The sequence below is a fragment of the Trachymyrmex septentrionalis genome, unplaced genomic scaffold (assembly GCF_001594115.1).
Source record: "Trachymyrmex septentrionalis isolate Tsep2-gDNA-1 unplaced genomic scaffold, Tsep1.0 scaffold66, whole genome shotgun sequence".
In the NCBI taxonomy this organism is placed as follows: Eukaryota; Metazoa; Arthropoda; class Insecta; order Hymenoptera; family Formicidae; genus Trachymyrmex; species Trachymyrmex septentrionalis.
The window spans coordinates 461824-478875 of NW_017305843.1; the positions used below are offsets into that span (position 1 = coordinate 461824).

General features: G+C 30.1%; 4 protein-coding genes across 9 annotated transcripts; 3 read left to right on the forward strand and 1 right to left on the reverse strand.

Annotated features, from left to right (window-relative positions):
- Positions 1 to 164: 164 nt before the first annotated feature.
- Positions 165 to 3787, forward strand: LOC108753146 (nucleolar complex protein 2 homolog). 3 transcript variants are annotated; one of them, XM_018494497.1, is made up of 12 exons: positions 165 to 325; positions 556 to 768; positions 850 to 1073; positions 1143 to 1252; positions 1324 to 1430; positions 1503 to 1657; positions 1729 to 1959; positions 2044 to 2232; positions 2308 to 2427; positions 2765 to 2896; positions 2974 to 3189; positions 3264 to 3787. In XM_018494497.1, the coding sequence occupies exons 2-12, from the start codon at positions 594 to 596 to the stop codon at positions 3777 to 3779; spliced, it is 2175 nt and encodes a 724-aa protein (XP_018349999.1). In that variant the 5' UTR covers positions 165 to 325; positions 556 to 593; the 3' UTR covers positions 3780 to 3787. The 3 variants fall into 3 exon arrangements, with proteins under 3 accessions (XP_018349999.1, XP_018349997.1, XP_018349998.1); XM_018494495.1 differs by having other exon boundaries at positions 166 to 325; positions 841 to 1073; XM_018494496.1 differs by lacking the exon at positions 165 to 325 and adding an exon at positions 453 to 472 and having other exon boundaries at positions 841 to 1073.
- Positions 3788 to 6909: 3122 nt separating this feature from the next.
- Positions 6910 to 10663, forward strand: LOC108753144 (probable cleavage and polyadenylation specificity factor subunit 2). Its single transcript, XM_018494492.1, has 11 exons — positions 6910 to 6947; positions 7109 to 7376; positions 7470 to 7629; positions 7715 to 8066; positions 8186 to 8496; positions 8573 to 8832; positions 8914 to 9099; positions 9419 to 9788; positions 9937 to 10131; positions 10198 to 10335; positions 10554 to 10663. The coding sequence occupies exons 2-11, from the start codon at positions 7228 to 7230 to the stop codon at positions 10644 to 10646; spliced, it is 2214 nt and encodes a 737-aa protein (XP_018349994.1). The 5' UTR covers positions 6910 to 6947; positions 7109 to 7227; the 3' UTR covers positions 10647 to 10663.
- Positions 10664 to 10899: 236 nt separating this feature from the next.
- On the forward strand, positions 10900 to 13134 carry LOC108753152. Its single transcript, XM_018494502.1, has 2 exons — positions 10900 to 11167; positions 11256 to 13134. Exon 2 carries the CDS (start codon positions 11389 to 11391, stop codon positions 12700 to 12702), a length of 1314 nt encoding a protein of 437 aa, XP_018350004.1. The 5' UTR covers positions 10900 to 11167; positions 11256 to 11388; the 3' UTR covers positions 12703 to 13134.
- A 178-nt stretch (positions 13135 to 13312) lies between these two features.
- On the reverse strand, positions 13313 to 15477 carry LOC108753143 (NSFL1 cofactor p47). 4 transcript variants are annotated; one of them, XM_018494488.1, is made up of 5 exons: positions 15287 to 15477; positions 14323 to 14755; positions 13955 to 14240; positions 13638 to 13841; positions 13313 to 13538 (listed from the first exon to the last, which is right to left on the reverse strand). In XM_018494488.1, the coding sequence occupies exons 2-5, from the start codon at positions 14648 to 14650 to the stop codon at positions 13409 to 13411; spliced, it is 948 nt and encodes a 315-aa protein (XP_018349990.1). In that variant the 5' UTR covers positions 14651 to 14755; positions 15287 to 15477; the 3' UTR covers positions 13313 to 13408. The 4 variants fall into 4 exon arrangements, with proteins under 4 accessions (XP_018349990.1, XP_018349989.1, XP_018349993.1 ...); XM_018494487.1 differs by having other exon boundaries at positions 15160 to 15476; XM_018494491.1 differs by having other exon boundaries at positions 15405 to 15472.
- Positions 15478 to 17052: the final 1575 nt, after the last annotated feature.

The window sequence follows — 17052 nt, forward strand, 5'->3', positions numbered from 1 at the left end:
CTCTCGAGATTTCTCACATAACATTTCATCAAATGGACAATACGTAATATTTCTCTCTAAATTGCTACTCTGAATCATGTATGCTTGAAAGATAAATGTTTAAGTGGAACATTGAAACGCTTATTTAAATAGAGAGAGAAAGAGCAATAAAAAAAAGAGGAAAAGAGACGGGGCAACTTACTTATTTCATGCACTCCATGTTGGCCAACATAAAATCAGAAGAGTTGCGCTACTGTATATATATACTGTATACTGCGGTCTTTGCTTCCCACTTAACCGGGGAATGTGTAGATCTGTGATGTGAAAGCACGTGGAAGAATAAAAGGTTGTAAATATAACATTTATGATGTATATATTAATAATTGGATAAAGTATACCTGGTTATAGTTAAAAGAAACAAAGTATCTATCACATTAACAAAATAATAAATAATTTTTTTAATACTTCTTAAATATAAAATGGGGTTATAAAGGTGTTAATCATATTCTATTTCTTACTTATGTGTTCAGTTACATATTTTAAACTCACAATTCATGAAATATATATATTTTTTAGATTATTTGAGTCATCATAAAAGTTCATTTATCATCAAAATGAAAGTGAAGAAGGTAAGCCAAAAGCCTCTTAATTCGAGAAAAGTTAAACAATCAGTGGTTGCTAAGAGAAAGAAAAAAAATTTAAGTAAGTTGACCACAGAAGAGTTCTTTGAACAAAATTTTGAAACAAATAGTGATATATCTGATGCTAGCGAAGAAGATAAAAACACAGGTATAATTTAAAACATTTGGTTTCTTTCATATATTAAATTATATATATTTTTTTTATCATCTTTTTACATAGATTACATAGATAATGAAAACAATAAACAGATGGATAGTGACAATAGTGAAGATAACTTGGATCCAACAGAGCATAAAAAATCATTAATAAAACTGAAAGACACTGATCCCGAGTTTTATAAATATCTGAAAGAAAATGACAAAAATCTTCTGGACTTTAACATAACAGATGATGAAGATGACGATAATTCTTCAATAAACAGTAATAAACATGTTCCCAATGAAAATTTAGTGGTAAATATTCTTATTATAAATAATTTTATTTATTTTTCTATATTTATTTTCAAGCAATATTATTTACAGGTTGCTAGCGACGATAGTGATTTTCAGCTGGAAGAAACTGAAAATGACTCTAAAAAGAAAATCACTAAACAGTTATTGAAGAAGTGGCAACAAGAAATACAAACGGATAAGTAAGTTATTACTGAATTATTTTTTATTGAATTAATAGCAAAATAATAACTATATTATGTCTAATTTGTAGATCGATAACCACTATTAAATGTGCTGTAGAAGCCTTTCATGCAGCTTTGGATAGTGTTGCTGTAGTACCTGATAAGACTACAGAATATAAAGTAGAAGGAAGTGCTAGTAAGTTCCAACTTCTATTATCAAACTGTTTACTACTTTTTAATTAATCTATTAAAATTTGATAAATTTTAGTATTCAATGGTGTAATGCAACTATGTATAATGTATCTACCTGATGCATTTAAACATTTTTTGAAGCTGGATGAAGAATCACAAGAAGCACATAAATCTAAAAGATTTGGAAAAATACGATGGATCTTAAAATTATACTTGTCTGATTTAATCAAAGTATATATCTGTTAAATATTTAATTATTTTATTTAATTGAAACACATAACACTAATATATCATTTTCACAGTTATTACAAAGTGTAGCATCACCCAGTATTCTTACAGTACTTCTAAAACACCTACGCCAAATGTTGCTTTATACTCGCTCGTTTTCGTCTTTAACTAAACCATTGTTAAGGATTTTGATAAAGTTTTGGTCGTCTGCAGAAGAAACTATTCGAGTTACAGCTTTCTTAAATATACTACATATTGCAACACATACAACTAACAAAGAATCTGTAATACAGAAACTATTAAAGGTGAGATCCATATGTTATGATAAAAAGAATATTTATGGATTGCTTGTATTACAATTGTATTATTAAAAAAATTTTCTCTTTTAGACCATGTATGTAAAATATGTTCAGAATACAAAATTTGTTTCACCTAACACGTTACCAGGAATAAATTTTATGAAACATTCTTTAGTTGAAATTTATCTACTCGATCATGATGTTTCATACAATCATGCCTTTTTATATATCAGGCAATTAGCGATTAATTTAAGAAACGCCATAACATTAAAGAAACAGGTAATTTTTAAAAATTCATTTGTATCTTTCATAATATGTATATATATATTGCAGGATTAAAATTTTTTTTTCCAGGAAAACTTTCAGGCTGTATATAATTGGCAGTATATAAATTCTTTGCGTTTCTGGACAGAATTGATAATTAAATCAAAAGAGAAATCGATGTTACGATCACTGTTATATCCATTAGTTCAGGTATAAGTTAATTTATGTCTATTTAAATTATCAATGTAGATTAATGTTAATTTTGGTTTAATTATTTATTTTTTAACCTTTTCTAATTTTTAAAACTAGAAAAAGATAAAAAATAAAAGTTAAAATTAAAATTCTACATAAGTAGAAATAGACATTAGACAAGCAAATTATACATATATATAATAAAAATACAAAGTGCCAAGGGTTTGGGGCATCGTCGTGTTGTGATCCATTGCTAATACAATTATGACAGTGCGATAACCGATCAACCTTTTGGCATCTCCGTGAAAATTTAAAAAATATTATAAAAATTACGTTAAATTTTATTTATTAACAGATTATTGTTGGAACAATAAAAGTAATTCCAACAGCACAATACTATCCATTGCGATTTCACTGCATAGAAATGTTAGTAACCATTTCTAAGAAAACAGGAATATTTATACCTATTTTACCATTTCTTCTCGAGGTATCAATCATTTTTTATTCTTAAACATTTGTAATTTTAGAATATGCAAATATTTTATGTCCAATTTTTCTGTTTAGATACTGGAGTCTTACGATTTTAATAAAAGGCATAAAACAGTTACGATGAAACCTATACCATTTATTTGCATATTAAGAATGTCAAAATCGCAATTGGTAGAGAATGGTTTCAAGGATAGTATTATTGAAACTGTTTACCGATTTATATTAGAAAATGCAGCAAACGATAGTTATAAAATATATTTTCCGGATGTATACATACCTTGTATAATACAGGTATTTAAAAAAAAACGGAAACTTAATTTTTATTAGATTTATTATAAATAAATTGAATTGATGTATTTTTGCAGTTAAAAGCATTTCTGAAGAAATGCCATGTAGCAGCTTATTGCAAGAAGATAAAACAGCTTCTAAATATGATTGAGGAAAATAGAAAATATATTGAAGCTGAGCGTATTAAAATAACGATAGATTTGAAGAATACGGCAGAGATCACAAATTGGGAAAATAGAATGAAAACAGATGGCACAGAAATATCCAAATTCTATACTTCTTGGATTGAAATTCATAAATCTCAGATGCTTAAACTTCTTACGAAGAACGAAGAAGTAGTCAATGTACCAGTAAAAACACCGAAGAAGCAGAAACTGGACGAGCAAAATGCAGAGGATAGTGAAGAAGAGAGCGAGTTTGAGCTTCGGTTGAAGGGTACGGAATCCAAAACTGAAACGAAAAAGTCATTAAATAAGACGAAAAAGTGTAAGAAAAACAAAAAACAGAAGATAGCCAGCAATATTGAGGATGAAAATTTGCCAAGAGAAGATACAGATATTGTACAAGATATAAATATCGATGATTGGGTTTAAGAAGAACAAAATAGAATTAATGATCATATAAGATGAATAATATAACATGTATTTTACATTCTGAAATGCATTACAATAAAAACTCAATAATAAAAAATAGATTAAAATGAATTGAAATTTTTGTTTATTCAATTGGATTCGATTAGATTCAACTGGATTTAATTGGATCAAAAAATTACATTTCCTATTCAGAATTTTGAATTGAACAGTATTCATGATGCATAAAAAGAAAAATTATATTATTTTTAGATTGAAAGGCATATATATATATAGAAGTTTTTTTTATGCTTATAAATAAATAAAAATACATTCGGATTGAAAAAGATTCATTTTTAAAAAGGATTAATAAAAATTTATTTTATTCGTGAATGTGTGTGCGTATTTCTGAAAATCTAAATCTATTTTAATTTATTTCAATCCATTCTCGTTTACTGAGAAATAAAATAAATCTTTGTCTTATCCTTACATTTGTGATATACTATAATTACTGAATTAATCTATATTCTGTACAAACATTTATTTAATAAAAAAATTATAACGAATATATCAAATATATTAAATAAATTTTTAACATTAATAATGTATTAAAAATTAATTTTAACAACTAAAAAAAATAAAACATGTATATATAAGAAAAAAATTACTAATATAAAATAACGTTAATTGCAATGAAAAGTATAAAAAAATATATTATTATTATACAAAAATATGAAGTATAAAGTCTATTGCCTAAACATTTCCAAAAAAAAATGAAATATGAAATTTATTGCCTAAATATTTTAGAGTTGTAGCATTTTGTAAAATAAATAATTTTGATAATAATTTGTAACAAGATTTAAATTATTTATACAGTGCTAAAATTTTTTTATTGATTGTGACTCTTTTCTTCCCTTTATATAAATAATAATAATAAAAATATAAATAAAAGAGAGCATACAGTCACAACACTAAATGTCTTAAACGAAAGTCATATATTTAAAATTATAATATAATAACGTAGACGTTTCGGTCAAGATTTGATCGTCATCAGTACATACAAAAATAAAGATGTCAAGAATAAAAACATAAAATTAAACAATAAACGCTAGTCAGAAAAGATTGTAAAACAATTTTCAATTCGCTCATAGTACGAGATAACAGAGTAATTTGATAAAAACTTGAAGTTGAACGTTACTTAATCGCTAATGAATTATTTTCTATTACATGTAGGATTCCTTATTACAAGAAGTAAAGTGCGACTCCGTGTGGCAAATACGAAATTTTCATATTCTAATTGAAATAAAAGAAATTATTTTTTACAACACTATTACTTTACAATATTACTTTAAATTCTTATTCGTTCGAATTAATTTAGTTACATAATAAAAATTGTTTATGACGTATTTTTTGACGCAAAACCCCAATTTGAAGTTAATAGTATAAAATTAAACACCAAGAATTGGAACTTTTTGTAAGAACAATTACTGACAAAAATGTGAAGGCACGTAGCAGGCGACAGTCAAGTTTTGTCAAATTACTCTGTTATCTCGTATAAGCGAATTGAAAATTAATTTTTTTATAAATAGTAATTAATAAGTTTTATATAAATGTATAGTAATTAGTAAAGAGTAACGTATGTTATTTGTCATATAAAGGCCATGGCACACAAAAAATTTAAGGCAGTAAGAATTTCAACCTATCAGAAATTATGTATTGTGGAATACATAATTTCTGATAAGCTGAAATTTTTATTCTCTGTTCTCTGTTCCTTTTATTGTGCGGAGTCCCTAAGATTTAAGCAATAGGAAATCAACATTTTGGATTGATTACTATTTATGTTATAGCCTTATAAATTCTGCTGTAATTGCATCAATCAATTCCTTTACTGTTTACGTTTTACTGCTTAAGTTTTTTTGAGTGCCATGACCCAAGTGATGAAATGTCTTCACGTGATATCTAAAAGTAACATTTTGATATTAATTATTATTTTGGTGTTTGGTCTTTTTTTCTGTTACTTAGAAAAATTATAAAAAAATTATCTGAAAAATTTTGAGAAGAATTTTCATCAGGATTATAATATTTTTCTCAAAATTTTTTATAGAATTTTTTAGAATTTTTATATAAATTTCAGAATTTTTCAGAAGTTCTATATAATATTCTATATAACAATGTAACATGAATGTTTCAGTCTGTAAGGTATAGTCAACGCGATGCTGCAAACGCTTTGAAGCGTTTTTTAATTGGTCAGTTTGTAAAATTCTTTCTTCTAATTAATCCATCAAATGTTTCTAAGCATTTGTAGCGAGACTTTGATCATAACCGTAGTTTTATATTGTATATATTAGGTTGGTAAGAAAGCAATTGCGTTTTTTTAAAAGGCATTTATCAGTAAAAACCGCAATTACTTTCTTACCAATCAATATAAATATATCTTGATAGAGTAAAGTTTCAGCTTTAAGAATCTCTTTTAAATTGCGATACAACAATTATTACCGAGTTATGAGCAATTAAAGTCAAAATGATCCTTTTATTTAATCCGCGATAACTCATTAGTAATCAAAAATCGTAGGAATATAAAAAGAAACGATTTTGTAGGGAAAGTATCAAGCTTTCATGATAGGTAGTCGAAAATTTTTTCAAATTTGTTTTGGGCACATTACAAACCTACAAAGTAAAAAGAAAATTTTCCGTCTTTTTCAGCTCGTAGTTTTTAATATGTAAAAATGACCGAACTTATATAAACTTAAAAAATATGATAAGCTTTTAAAAGTAGAGATTTCAAGCTCGTTGTTTAAATTTAAATTTTATTCATTATTGATGAAGATGTTGTATATACAACTTTGAGCTAAAAAAAACCCAATTACTTTCTTACTCGCCTAATATATATATTATACAATTTATACATCTTGTTTAAAACTTATACTTTTACATTCAAAGTATAAAATTCACATGATTTAAAATTCTTTTTAAATTCTGTTTCTTTTTTGCACACTTTCTGTCATTCTTCAATTAATTTCTAATTCTGTTTCTATATCGGTTTTTTATTGTTCTTCATAAAAAGTATCACGGTTTATATGTAATTAAAAATCTAAGCGCCACCTGGATGAATATATCAAAATAAACTACCGCGGCCTTTATATGGAAGTTTACTATCATTTGTTATGCACCTGAATTGCACCAGGATCTTAGGTATCTGTATGATTATTACAGATACAAACCGTATTGTCTTTTGCTTTCTAATATTATTACCCCAAATTTTTGATAAATAGTTCAAATTTAATACAGATGCAAGTCTGAGATAATACAAATTCATTGTATTCGATAAAATACAAGCCATGTTTCTTTTTTAGGTTAGGATGATAGAAGTTTAAAGGAATTGGAAATAATCTTGAAACGACGACCGATACTTGACACATCAGTACCGCTTAAGATTTGTATTTGTGATATATTATTAAAGAAAATACAAAAAATGACATCTATTATAAAACTTCACGCTATCTCTGGAGCGATGAACGAATCTCCGCCTTGCTACATATTGCAAGTGGATGAATTGAGGATACTATTAGATTGTGGATGGGATGAAAATTTCGATCAAGACTTCATAAAAGAATTGAAGAGGTGCACTGCTCATGAAAAAAATTGTTATTGTAACAAAAGATACTTTATTATTAATTTGCATATATTTATTCTTTTTATTTTTTGTGTTTCTAGACATGTACATCAAATAGATGCGGTATTACTTTCATATCCAGACCCATTGCATTTAGGTGCATTACCATATCTGGTAGGTAAATGTGGCTTGAATTGTCCAATATACGCTACCATACCTGTCTATAAAATGGGTCAAATGTTTATGTATGATATATATCAGGTATGTTCTTTTAATACTCAGAAATGTAAAAAATATATGTTAAATTAATACTAATAATTTAGTTGGTTATTTATATTGATTTCAGTCTCGTCATAATATGGAAGATTTTGATCTATTTACTTTAGACGACGTTGATGCTGCATTTGATAAAATTGTACAGTTAAAATATAATCAAAGTATATCAATGAAAGGTAAAGGCTACGGTGTTACGTTGACACCTTTACCAGCAGGACACATGATTGGTGGAACAATTTGGAAGATCGTGAAAGTTGGGGAAGAGGATATAATATATGCTGTAGATTTTAATCATAAAAAAGAACGCCACTTGAATGGCTGTGAATTGGAAAGATTGCAAAGGCCGTCATTATTGATAACAGATGCATTCAATGCTACATATCAGCAAGCTAGACGAAGAACAAGGGATGAGAAATTAATGAGTAAATTTCATATTTTTTATTTTATTTTTATTTTTTCTAAAATTGTAAATTAAGTACATAAATGGAAGATATATTTTTAACAGATATATATATTTTTCATTTATATTTGTGTTATTTAGCTAATATCTTGCAAACATTACGAAGCGGCGGAAATGTACTAGTTAGTGTAGATACAGCTGGTCGTGTATTGGAGTTGGCACATATGTTGGATCAGCTGTGGCGTAATAAGGAATCCGGATTACTTGCCTATTCATTAGCTCTGCTCAACAATGTGAGCTACAATGTTGTAGAATTCGCAAAATCGCAAATTGAATGGATGAGTGATAAATTAATGAGAAGTTTTGAAGGTGCACGTAACAATCCATTTCAATTTAAACATTTGCAACTTTGCCATAGTATGGCTGAATTGAATCAAGTCCCAAGTCCAAAGGTAAATGAAATAATTAAAATTTCTATAATTCTTAGATTGCTTGACTTAAAGATTAATTTTAAATAATTATATTTAGGTGGTTCTTGCAAGTACTCCCGATATGGAATGTGGATTTTCCCGAGAATTATTTCTTCAATGGTGCTCTAATCCACAAAACAGTATTATATTAACGAGCAGAACATCTCCTGGTACACTTGCTAGAGACTTAGTAGAGAAAGGAGGTAATCGAAATATTACACTAGAAGTAAAGAGACGAGTGAAACTCGAAGGTATTGAATTGGAAGAATATCAAAAAAGAGAAAAGCTGAAGCAAGAACAGCTGAAACAAGAACAGATGTATGTATAATGTATATTTATCTATCATTAAGTTTATAATTTATATGTTACTAATTATACTCGTAACATGTGTTTTATTAGGGAAACTGCAGATGTGAGTTCTGAGTCTGAAGATGAAATAGAAGTTGGTGGTAGTAGGGGAAAGCATGATTTATTAGTGAAGCAAGAAAGTAAACCTGGCTTTTTTAAACAAAGTAAAAAGCAACATCCCATGTTTCCATTTGTAGAAGAAAAGATTAAAATAGATGAATATGGAGAAATTATAAAGTAAAGATATTTTTATACACCACAAAATATATTTAAATAAATATATTTAAATAAAAATGTCTAATAAAATTAATTCTACTATTATACATTAAGTCTTTTTCGAAAATCTATACAATGTATAATATATAAAATATTTTGTATATATATGTACATATACATATATATACATGTATATATGTATATGTTAAAACAATTATCTGCATCTACGTATTTATATTTTAACAATAATCCATTGCTTGTTTATTTTTTCATTTTTTACGAATAAATATATACTTAATTATAAGCTGTAACCAAACTTTTATTTTACTTATTATTACAGACCGGAAGATTATAAAATAGCAGAAACTGTACCCGAAATAGAAGATAATAAGGAGAATGTAGAAATGAAGCAGGATGAATTCAATTATCATCCAGAAGTAGCAATGGATATTCCGACAAAATGTGTACAAGTTTCACGTATGATGACTGTTAATGCAGCAGTAACATATATAGATTTTGAAGGTAGATCCGATGGTGAATCTCTACAGAAAATTTTAGCACAGCTAAGACCGAGAAGAGTTGTTTTAGTTAGAGGTTCGCCTAAAGACACAGAGATACTAGCGCAGCAAGCGCAAAGTACCGGTGCAAGAGTATTTATTCCAGGTAGAGGAGAAACGTTAGATGCCACGACAGAAACACATATTTATCAAGTAATTATCTTTTCTCATTTTTTTCAATTATCGTTTCTATTAATATTAAATGACATGATTCTAATTTTTTCTTCTTATTTTGTTTTTTAATTTCTATTAATTAGAAAATGTCGATATGCCATTATGTGAAATATATTTTTCATTATAGGTACGTTTGACTGATGCTCTAGTGAGTGGATTGAATTTTTCGAAGGGTAAGGGCGACTCTGAAGTGGCGTGGATAGATGCTATGATAACGGCACGTGATCAAGTTTGTCGAGATGCCATTGCCGATACTGAATCTGAGAATGCAATTGACGAAAGTGACAAAATACTGACTTTGGAACCTTTGCCATTAAATGAGGTGAGATATACATATAGTTAAGAAAATGTAAAAATTTAATATACATCATAAATTGTACTTTTACAGGTTCCCGGTCATCAAACAACGTTCATAAATGAATTGAAACTATCCGATTTTAAACAGGTTTTGAACAAAAGTAACATTCCATCAGAATTTAGTGGAGGAGTACTATGGTGTTGTAATAATACTATCGCTGTTAGAAGGGTTTGTTTTGTTTGTAATCAGTAAAAACGATTTTATTTATATTGCATATATATAATATATGCAATATATAAATAGTACAAAATGTATATATATATATATACATTTTGTACTTTTATTCAAAAATAAATTTAAAAATATATTTAAAAATATATTTATAAAAGTAAAATTACTATAAAAAAATATTGTAATTAAATAATTAATTATTGTGTTTATTTTAGCACGAAGCTGGAAAGGTAATACTGGAAGGTTGCATTTCCGAGGATTATTATAAAGTGCGAGAGTTATTGTATGAGCAGTATGCAATTGTATAGAGTATGCACATATATGTAAAGAGATTGTATTTATATAATAATTATAAGAGTTTTCGTATCTTATTGATTTTTCCTTACATTTTCCTGACTGCTTTTTTGCTTACTTTGTAAGAAAAATTTAGAACAATTTTTATAATTGGCGCTTTTCCGGAGAAGTTCTTAGGAACTCTAAAAATTCACTATCCAACAGCCAATCAGCACGATGAATTTACGCGCATCTGCATCAATACAATTCACTATGTGTACACAGCAACAGTACACTTAGATGATGATAACGCATGTGGTGCATGTGATCTTATATTTTTTTAACGTTGTGTACTACAATTTAAGCAAATCATTAAAGCATAAATTATAGAAATTTATCTGAAGTATCGTAATCTCGATTCATGTTGAAAACGTGATTACGTCAAAGATCAAGAAATTTGACATTTAATAAAACGGGCAATTTATGGTTATGAAACGCTCACTAGTGAGGAATAATAATTCCAGTTAAAATGAAATACAAATGATACAAACAGAGAGTAAGAAATACTCATAATTGTGTGCATGTAACAATAGTTACAAATATCGTGAGGTTGGGTGACATGTATCTGTTTATTTTTCTTTCAGAATGATCTTTGGACATGATTTCAGAATGATTATGAAATACAGTACGTAAGAAATTTATTTTAGTCTTGAGAACGTTATATGAGATTAAGAATAAAGAACGTTATATGAGATTAAGAATATAATCATCGACAATATGAGAAAATATTACCAAGCTGCTTTAGCTGTTACAGCAGTAGTAAGCCTCATATCTCTGCTCATCTATAGACATGAATATAACAAGTTGAGATATGTCTTAGAAGTTTTTAATTATTTCGGGAAACCTGGGCCAAGAACAGCAGATGCAAGTTGTACAAACTTTAGTACAACTTTCACCATATTCAATACAAAATTCGATGAACCGATTCCTTCTTGGCAACGCCTAGAGGATGATTTGTATATATATTCTGCGTACAGCATCAATGACAAGGAAATACGGGTAGTTGGACTTGGGACCATAAACAGTGTCTCAAATATGCAATGTCTCGTCTTCTTCGAGAATGAGAGTAAACCTATATTGGGGAGTTTCAGATTTATTCCCATTGGCAATGCAATTACTTCAAGTTTAGGAGAAAATTCAAGATATGGAGGATATCATTTTGTTTGTACATACATTATTGATGAAACTCCCACTGGAATAACATTTGTTACGAAGTCTAACAAATATCTTAATTATGCACCTATTTTTCCCATAAAAATACAGCCACGGAGCTTAAGCCACAGCAGAATAGGAGTGTGTGTGACACAATCATCAATGAAGCCGATAAAATCAATAGATATGATAGGCTTTATCAGCTTCCATGCATTGATTGGTATGGATAATTTCATTATATATGATTCTGGAATTTCAAATGAATTTAATAGTAGATTAAAAGAAATGGCAAACGATCCAACTTCTTTTTGGAAATTTACATATACCGTTATACCATGGAACTTCCCTTTCATGGAGATTGATCAAAATATTATAAGAGAAATCATTGAGACAGATTGTTTATATCGTACATATAATAAAGTTGCTTATGTTATTGCTCTCTCCTGGAACGAGTATGTAAACTTAAAGTATCATCATGCAATGATCGATTTGTTGGCAGATTTCAAACAAACTAAATTAATAGCCGATCGCTACAAGCTCAAAACTATGACTTTTTGTACGCAGCAAGTTGACAATAAACAATTTGCCAATTCTAATTTGACAGTATTGAAGAAAACTAGAACCGATATAAACATTCTGGAAAATCGTTCTATTCACATACACAAGCCATATGTATCATTACAGAATTCTCATGTGTATGTAAAAGAGATAAGAAATGATTTGGTTGCTGTGAATCAATACACATATTGTGATAATTATAAAGAGAATCAAGAAATAGAAGATGTGACAATTTTGAGATTTGCCCAAGATATACAAAACTCGTCAATCCTTAGAAAATATCTTGGACTTTACAAGCTGCTTGATGCGGATATAAAGTGATATGGAATTTTATGTGACTAATATTAAATTAATATTTGCACAAGCTTGGATAGTGCTCCACTTGCATACTATTTCATTCATACATATATAGATATTTCATAATTATATGCCGTCTTTCATATTAGGTGCCTTAATCATCATAGTTATATAACTAGTCATAACATTATCAGCTATTTTGTACACATTTCAAGTTTTAAACTTAAGCTGTAATAAAGCATTCCTACTTGTTACTTTCAACTGTTCCACATCTTTGTATTTTTTATGCTGTAATATAATTATATATAGCAGCCCAGACAACAAAAATCCAAATTCAGAACACAAGATGTCTTATGTAACATTTTTGCAAGAATTGTCTAAAAGACGTCCCGATCTTGGACTTTGCATTATGTGAGAGCGAAGTGTATTGATAACATACATTAAAACAATTTTATTAGATATAGAAATTTTAATTAATGCTTATTGGAAATTAAATTAAAAACTTAGCGTCTAGTTTGTAGACTTTTATAGTAATTTTAAATATTGTTGAATTTAAAATTAATGTACGCAATCATAGGAACTAGGTGATATACGGTAAAAGAAAAGAGAATATATATATAAAAAAAAGGTTCTATATTCCTAATAAAAATACATAGAAATTTTATTTTTAAGCGATTTAACATATATTTGGTATCTAATCGTTACATCAATCTAAGAATTTAAAAAAAGTTTATTTCAGTCGTTGCATTATAGCCGAATTTTGTAAACCAGCTTCTTCAATAGTTTTATCTTCCGCAAGTTCCTTTGTTGGATACACAGTTAATAAACTGAAATCCCTTAGAGCATACTGAGGTCTCATACTGGTATTATATATTAAGAAAAATTCTTCTCTTTCAATCTTTCGGCTAACTTAGAAAAGATGTAAGCACAATTAAAAACATTTTAAAATTAAAGGATACGTTATTATATATCGCCTAAGATCAGCGACTGTATGCGATAGGTTGAATTGAGCCTTTACAATGCTGCCGTCTGCAAGACGGATTTGTAATGTTGTAGTTGGCTTTGAAGCATCTAGATCCAGGTCTTTTTTCGCTTGCGCTTCATTGGCTGCTTGATCAGCAGGATCTGTTGGAACCGTCATGCCCACAGTAGCTGGTGATGGACTGAAATATTTGTTATATTACAGAAATAAAATTTAAGAAATACAGAAATCAAATTCGATATCAATTACAGGATATGATTCCTAATAATAAGTAAGATAAATCTTTAGCTGTACCTTCCTAACATGTGCCCCTTTCCAGAGAAGGCTTTCACTTTGGTTTTTGATGGAACATAAGTCTCATGACGATGATCCTCCATATCGAGTCGTACTTCTGCACCTTGAACCTGCTGACGAATTTCTGCTGGGATCTCACCTCGTTTAATGGCATCTAGAAAGCCTCTGTTTTCAGCCTCCTCGTACGATCGTATCTCACTATCATTTATTGTAAATCCATCCTTCCACAGTTTTAATATAATAAGACCGCTTGAAGATTGTTGATCTACGTTTGCTCCCATCACCACTATTGTTATATACAAATTGTAATAAACATTTGTTTATCAATTTTGCGTCAATTTTTTTGCAAAATATACGCTTGAAAATACCTTCGCTATCCGAGCTAGTTTGACCTAATTTATATCCCGTGCCTATGAATGTGTTCGGCCTTTGTTGGCCTCCTATTTTTGGGGGATCTGCAGCGATGGATTGCTCTTGACACGACTTAAATATGTCGCTGACAATATCCTTCTTCTTCTTTCCTGGTCCTAAAACTTGCTGTCCACTATGTTCAGAACCACCAGCGTAAAACGCCTGTCCCTCTTCCTCTTCAGAACTGCTGTCACTATTCTGAAGATCGTTCAACGTTCCAAATCTGGGCTTGGATTTGGCACCCTTCGACTCCGTCGAGTCAGATTTTGTTTGCTTATTCGACATTGCGCCCTTATTATCTTCTGATCCTTCCGCTTGCTGCGATACATCGATCGTCTCGGACACTAGTTCAGCTGGCTCATCGTTTTCATAGAAACTCGTTAAGGCAACCTACAAAGAAAAACTGCGTGCCAATGCGTGTGATAAGATTGTCGAAGAAAATTTCGACACAATCTCATTACACGAAGAAACCTTACAGTGGTACGACGGGTCAAGCTTCGACAAACTTGTAATCTTATATCCCGCCGATAATGGTTACCGTCGTCACGAACTTATCGTGAGTTTATAAGAGCTACATGAGAGCTATACGAAAGCGAATGCGTCAGGGTAATGACGCGAGTGTAAACGTCAGGGAAGACGGCGACGACCGGGCCGCCGGGCAAACGATAAGAGCATTATGACGGATGCGGACAACAGGTTAGAAAACTGGTGCCGAGATTATTGCGGAGCGCGTCGCGTATGAATGAGGGAAGAGCCTCGGTCCCCGATGCGTTTCGTAAAATGTGCTGTCTCACCTCGAGCTGCCAAGCGGATGACTCAAGGTAAAATAGCGCTCTCTCGGCGTCAACACCAGTTACGTCCGCGAATTGCGAGACCAACTCGTCGCGGCTCGCCATTCTCTGCAAATGTTAACAAACTCACAATGTCTATTCACCGCTTTCTCTCTTTCTCTCTCTCTCTCTCTTTTTCTTTTCGCTCCTTGCGACCCCGATCGCGACGAATTCACTCTGCGTGGCCGATTCTGCACAAGCTAACGCACCTTTCACTCCACGTCAATTTTCTCGATCCATCCGCCTGTCATTAGTGTCCATTCCCATTCCTCCCTCATAATCAGTTCCGCGCGGAATTGAACCGGATGTGAATGAGTAGAGGAAGTCCGTTCAAACGACGTTTCTGCATGAAGCGCGCTTCCGCCCGCGCGTTTTTGGAAACTGGTTTATATCAATCAATATATGAATGAATTTAAGGTTGTAACGCATTACTTCATTGTAACGTCGTTATCATTTACTCTTACTTTTTTCAGGCTTACTTTTTAATAAATGGGTACAAACAATTAACGTTATATTTTTTTAATTTTACGTTAATATAATAATGCGGTTACTTTTTTTCAGGTAAACGAATTGTATGTATTATCTATTATAGTTACATACTAGATACTATTCTCTCGAGCGGAAACGTAAAAAGTGACAATTTTTATATATGTATGTACCACAGATAGCAAATGTCTACAGTCTTCTAGCAGATTGTCAGCAGGTTCGAACAGAAAATGACGGCAGTCTGCTATCAACTGCGTCCGCATAAGGCTTGTTTTCTGTTAATATTGCCTGTCGACAATGTGAGGGAAGGCAAATTATTAGCAGAAACTGAGCAGATCCTGCTGACATCATCTGACGCTAGATTATTAGCAAAAACGACGCAGATCGTGCTCTGACAGCAGATTGTCGACAGAAATTGATAATTGATAATTGATTGTCGACAGACTGTCCCAGAATCTACTAGGTTTCTGTCAACAATCTGCTGTGAAATCGTGTCAGAGCAAGATTTGCATTGTTTCTGCTGACAGTTTAGTGCTAGGTGGTGTCGACAGGATCTGCTTGGTTTATATAGACAGTATACTATCAGATTATATATCACAAATCTGCTCTGTTTCTTTCTCCAGTCTGTCATTTACTTCTGCTTGCAAATTCTATTACGTTTTTTCTAGCAGTCTGTTAGCAGTATTATGTACATCTAATTTTATAACAATTCTGTTGTTATTTTGTTGTTGACATAGTGTATAGCAGACATTTAAAAAAGAAAGTCTGCTTTCTACAGACTTGGCTATCTGGGTATGTACTCGTATGAATACATACAAGTATATCTAGATATAAAAATTTTTCATTTTTCCATCCTAGGGAAAATATATGTTACATGATTAACCTCATACAGCAGAGAACATGTAGCAATATCGTTGCAATAACTCGCTGCAATGTTGCAGCATTGTTGCTGCAATTTTTGTGCTATAGGGTGTCCTAAGAAGTCTTCAAAGTTCATTATTATTTTTCATTTTTTTCTATTTCATAAGAGTATATAACTATACTAATTTTAGTTATAATATATTGTAAGTTTATATATAAGTTTAGTTATATAAGTTTTAACTATAAATGTATTCATACAGTACAGAAAGATTGTAAAATTATTGCAGATATATCTCACTGCAATATCGTTAGTATTGCAAATAGATTGCGCAATGTATTTGCAACATTGTGCAATGTCATGAAATGTCAACCTTCAGCAAGATTGCGCTGTAATGACGTAGCAATGTTGTAGCGAAATGTATTTGCAATTATTATTAAAAATAATTCTTTTATTTATTACTAAATATAATTTGAAATACAATTTATGATATAAATAAAAAAAATGCAGAA